The sequence below is a fragment of the Poeciliopsis prolifica genome, unplaced genomic scaffold (assembly GCF_027474105.1).
Source record: "Poeciliopsis prolifica strain line A6 unplaced genomic scaffold, Auburn_PproV2 SCAFFOLD019, whole genome shotgun sequence".
In the NCBI taxonomy this organism is placed as follows: domain Eukaryota; kingdom Metazoa; phylum Chordata; class Actinopteri; order Cyprinodontiformes; family Poeciliidae; genus Poeciliopsis; species Poeciliopsis prolifica.
Genome location: NW_026562394.1, coordinates 5,255,881 through 5,261,425, shown reverse-complemented (window position 1 = coordinate 5,261,425; position 5,545 = coordinate 5,255,881). Strand labels below are relative to the sequence as shown.

Here is a 5,545-nt window from a genome sequence, read left to right as displayed (position 1 = left end):
GTCAAGGGTTCAAGGGAACGGATTAGGTCAAAGAATATTGAAATGATAGAATGGCCCAGTCAAAGCCTAGATGTAGATCCGAATGAGAAGCTGTGGCAAAACTCCAAATTGCTGTTTAATGCACACTTATTCCAGTGTTACCTAGTTTGAGCTAGTGGCACGGCGTTCTTTTTTTTTTTTTTTTTAGATACGGGCATCGTCCCAACCCCCAAATCCCCCAAAACAAAACAAAAAAACCTTCCAGCTGTAATCACAGTGAAAGGTAAATCACCAAATTGTTTACTCAAGTTGCCTGAACACAAACGCGCGCCACAACTTTCTGATTTTGTTTCTGTAAAGACTGAAAATCCATTTTGTTTTCCTCCCACTTCATAATTGCGCCCCACTGCGTGCCTGTCGCATAAAATCACACTAAAACACACGCAGAGGTTTGTCTGGAAAATGTGGAAATGTAAAGCAAACACACACACACACACACACACACACAAATACTAATATAAAAAAAAGTTAGGAGGGTGTGAAAACTTTTGCAAGGTGTTGTAGCCGAGCATGGTGTAACCGGGAGGCAGAAGTGCAGCAATGCAGTGCAAGATGGAGAGTTGGCTGTATTGCTGATGACAGGTGGGATGCTGCAGAGGAGGAGAGTCCTCTGTAATAAATCTTGAGGCTTTTTGTGGCAGCCTCTACATTTACAGCCAATTACAGCACTTCATCGACTTGTACAGGGGGGAGGGAGGGGCAGAGAGGGTTCTTTAGAGAGGGATGATTTATATTGAGCAGATAACTGATAACAGTCTTTATTTTAAGTACAAACAGCCAGTTAAACCAAACTGAACAGTAATTGTTCTTCGGAACACAGGAGTGGATCTTTAAAGCCGAGAGATTTAAAAGGGACTAAGGAGTTTCCCTAGTGGGGATCCGTGTATGCAGAGAGCCCCTCCATTATGCGCTCCATTTCTCCTTCCCAATACTTCTCCCTGCTAACACGCCACCCCTCCCCTCTCACTTCCACTGCACACAGTAAATCCAGAGCCTGCAGTGCCTGATCGAGCCAGCCCAAAAGATCCATAAGATGCAGTAGTAAACTCTCAGCTTGCACAGGGAGGAGAAGAGGGACTCATCTGGACGCGAGTTTAGGGCAGAACACCTGCACTGGACAAGAGAGAAGGGGTCAAATACCAAGATAGACATACAGAGGAGAGAAGGAGGGTGGGGAGGGGGGGCAAATTCACCTTCAGCAGAGCACCAGCTGGTCCCGAGCTTGAAAGCAGCAGAGAGGAGACAGAAGAGGTGCTGAGCGGCAAAAAGGAGCAGAGAAAAAGTGACTGGAATGATAAGATGAGGAGGTGAGTTCGAAACATATTTGAAGGCTCTTCTTCTTCTTCTTCTTGCACACACATTAGCCACACCCTGGGCGAGAGAAAGAAAGAAAAAAAAAAACACTGCAGTATCTTGTCGGCTGTGTCTTTGCCTGCCTTTGGACCAGCTCATGCATGAGTCCTCTGTGGAGTCGTTACCAAAACCCATCTATTGGACTAGTTTTCCTCCTCTGAGAGCATGGGACTGACTCCACTGACAACCACTGATGAGTGAACACAAACTGATGCCAGGGAAAATGACTGCAGGGATTTGTCCTCCTTCCTGATGGATGATGTTCTTCAATGTAGTTGAAAAATCCTCACTACAGTTCAGATCTGGTGTTATTCGCTTGTATGAAAAAAAAAGGGCACAATGCAGGCACTGTGCTGGATACATGAGAGGTAGTTCAGTGTGTTTTTGCTCATTCAGCTTTTTTATACGCTGACATTTTTCTCCCTTTATTTTTCTTTTCTGTTTTTTTTTAACCCCCAGCAGGCCCGTAATGTTGAAGCCGTTTCTTAATGAGGCCCTCCTGGAGCTGGTGCTGGTGCTGTGGCTCGGGCTCCGCGTCCTGGCCGTGTGCCCCTCCGTGTGCTCCTGCAGCCGCAGCCACAGAGAGGTGGACTGTTTCCGGAGGAGCCTGAGAGAGCTCCCCGACGGCTTGCAGCACAACATCCTCTCCCTCAATCTGTCCCACAACCGGCTCGTCCATCTGGACGACAGGCTCGCCTCGTACACCCACCTCCGCGTCCTGGATTTGTCCCACAACAAGCTGAGCCGCCTTCCCAGAGGCCTGCCTCGCTCCCTCTGGGAGCTCCACGCCTCGTCCAACCGCATCCAGCTGCTGGACAAGAACGACACGGCCTACCACTGGAACCTGAAGACCCTCGACCTCTCGGGCAACAAGGTAGAGAGGGCCGTCTTCATCAATAACACAATGCCTGAGCTGCGGATGCTCAACCTCAGCAAAAATCACTTCTACACTTTGCCCACCAACCTGCCTGCGCACCTGGATACTGTTGATCTGTCCCACAACATGCTTCTGAAGGTGCTGCCGGGCTCTCTTGACCGACTCCCAAAGTTAACCCACTTCTACCTGCACTCTAACCGCTTCTCCTCACTGCCCTTTGGCGTTTTGGACAGGATGGTTTCACTTCGAGTCGTCACTCTGGGTAGCAACCCTTGGGCCTGCCACCTTCATGAGGTCGACTACTTGCTGACTTGGACTCAGAGCACCTCGGCACTTGTCCTCGGCTGCCCCTGCTACACCCAGCCTATGTGTGGATCGACGCACTCCAGCAGGACTGGAGGTTTGCACTTTGGTTCCTTTGTTCTGCCCCCTCTGGCAGTCGGTGCCTCAGATCTGAGATCGGTGTCGCCTGAAGACAGCGTCACGCGGTGGTACTGGTCCGCCTTCGCTCAGCAAAGCACGCCCCAAACCCGCGGAGAGTCTCTAAACACGGGGCACGATGCCTTCACGGAAACAGCCATCAGCATTTCCACCTTCACAATTAATCACCTGGCTAGAACCGGCAGCCGAGAGGACATAGATCATCTCATCTCAGGCACAAAGGAAGCTTCATCCTCAGCCCCGCTCCACACTACAGACTCATCCCATTTCTCTGACAAAAGTCTCATTACCGACACATCTAAAGGAAACGGCGTGGAGCTGGCCACCGATCGATTCTTTATAACAGAGGCCTCCTCCACCCAAACAAAGAGGACAGCCACGCTCCGCACCAGAAGCGTCAGGAGACAGAATCAGTTGCCTTCTGGAGGCATCAGAAACAGCAGCCCAACCTTCTCTTGGTTTGGTTTCCTTCACGACTTGTGGCTTCTCCCTCTCGTTTTGCCTCAGGTCATCTGACGCACGGTGTGAAGAGTTTGCGGCAAAATGTGAATTCAAAGCAAAAAAAATAAATAAATAATAATAATAAAGCACAAGAGAGATGATGCCGGAGTAGTTGTTGCACCCACGAAAGCCATGTTTCCAGAGAAAGTTTAGACGGTTAAAAAAAAAGAAAATAGTAACTATGTCTAACCACTTTTTTGGATTACATAAGGTTCACACTAATGCCAGCAAAATGGATTTATAAAAAATGTGAAATCTTTATGTTCAGCTCTTCATGTTATTGCCTCAACATTTGACACCGTTCTTCATTGAACCACTAACACACAATGATTCAAACAAACATCAAGGTGCAGCAGCTTATGAAACTCTTATCATTTGCAATGTTACAATGTTGAAAAACTTCAATGTACAATATTTCATTAGGATTTCACATGGCTGAAAGGTAGAGAGAAAGAAGGATGCATGGTCTTCAGTTGTTTTCACAAGCAAAAGCCTGACTAGATTTGCATGTGTTTGCTGTTAAAATCTGGCATTTTTTTCACAAAAACGAGAAGCTTCTGACTTGAAAACATCAACATTAGAAACTGAGAAAATGTGAAGCATTTAAAGATGCATGAATAAGTCTACAGGGCGCCGCATAAGGTCACATATACTGATCCAAAGCATGTCTTGTCGACAGGAACTGTGCCATTACAGCAAAGTACCATCCTCATGACGCCACCGATGTGTTTGAAACGGTTCGCTCACGAGAGCCTGACAGTCACATCCCATCATTCAGAGTCAGAGTCTCATTTAGGAATTATCTTTTAAAAAAATTGAAATTCTTTCAACAGACGATTTATAATTTAAATAATTGATCACAAATCTCTGAAAGTCAATGAGGGGTCTGTGAAATAGTTTTGAGGTGAGTTTTTTTTGTTTTTTGTTGCTGTTGTTTGTGTCTGGAGTAACTTTAATGATGGAAGTGTTTTTTAAACCCAAGTGGAGTATCACCAGAAAATGAATGTGAGAGGGCCGAGAGTTCGCGGGCAATCTGCATCAGCTTTTCAGCCTCATTAGCTCTGTTTGTAATGAATGCTTCTCGGTCTTTGCAATTTTACACAGATAAAGCCCTGCTCTCCTCTGATGATCCCTCCCCGTTCTTTGCTTTTCTTGTCTTCTGAAAGTCTGGCCCTCTCTCAAACGCGCTTTTCTTCCACATTTTAAGTAGCATCCTCTCTTGACACTCTTCAGCTTTTACGCCATGGGTAATTTTTTTCGACATAAAACATTGACACAATATTTGTAATGCTGCTTCTTATAAAAGACTCTTCTTGAACATTTGTGAGAAAAAACAACAGTGAATGTAATGAATGAAGCTAAGCACATGATGGCACTATACATTCAGCAAACAGCTTGTTGTGGAGCTGAATCCTTCTTTGACTTTCTGCCAACGCTGCCTGAGAAGCTTTTTTGTTACACCTGCGGTCCACAATAGCTGTTCAGTGTCATTTCTATTTTCTCACTCATTTTTTTTTTTTTTGTAATTGCAAGTTTTATTCTGCTTTCTGAAACCCACCTTTCCTTCTTACCTCTTTAACAAACACAGTGTTCTCCTTTAATTAAAAACAAGTATGTGTGGACGTCCCCAGTCCCTGTTTCATGTGATTCTGCTAACTCATTTTGAGCTTTCTGTGCAGGAGCCAACATCCCTGGACAGGATGTGTACATTTGTAACGACACGAGCTTAACAGGAAGCAACAGAGACTCTGTCGAACAGAGGGTAAACAAATGGACAAAACAGCGAGTGCAGAGCGCCTCTTGCGTATTTTGATCACATCTGAGACTTAAGTGTCCTTCATGATTCACTGGCGCTAGTGAAAATCATCTGCATGGTGACTGAACGTTTGGGGAATGCAAACTTCCTGGTGTTTTACTGCAGAGGGTTAAAGAGTTTATGATTTTTTTTTTCTTTTCCTGTAGAATGCTAAGATATTCAAATCCTCCTGATTGCATTAAACAGCTGTGATGCCCCTCTGCAGCTTTTTTTTTTTTTTTTTTTACAATTTAATGTTATTTGCATAAAGATGCATAAGTTGCCAAAATTTAAAAGGCATGCACCACCGTACAGCGGGCTGCATTCGATAAACTGAAGAAGAACCGCTGCCAGAGAATTTAGAAGTTTGTTTTGGTGACTTCTTCAAGGTTCTGCAGTCTCTAATGACACTTACGCTTAAAGCAATCAACATTTTCTGATTGTTGGATTTTGTCCATAACTGCTGACTAAATAGTGTAGTTTTCTTTTTTTCTTTTTAGAACACTGCAAGACTTTTAAAATGCGCAATAAAGGAAGTC

The 5,545-nt window shown here is 45.0% G+C and overlaps 1 protein-coding gene across 2 annotated transcripts; it reads left to right on the top strand.

The window, feature by feature from the left end:
* Positions 1-1,177: 1,177 nt before the first annotated feature.
* LOC129368698 (oligodendrocyte-myelin glycoprotein-like) lies at positions 1,178-5,245 on the top strand. 2 transcript variants are annotated; one of them, XM_055043778.1, is made up of 2 exons: positions 1,178-1,346; positions 1,855-5,245. In XM_055043778.1, exons 1-2 carry the CDS (start codon positions 1,339-1,341, stop codon positions 3,224-3,226), a joined length of 1,380 nt encoding a protein of 459 aa, XP_054899753.1. In that variant the 5' UTR covers positions 1,178-1,338; the 3' UTR covers positions 3,227-5,245. The 2 variants fall into 2 exon arrangements, with proteins under 2 accessions (XP_054899753.1, XP_054899752.1); XM_055043777.1 differs by having other exon boundaries at positions 1,318-1,346; positions 1,852-5,245.
* The last annotated feature ends 300 nt before the right edge of the window (positions 5,246-5,545 follow it).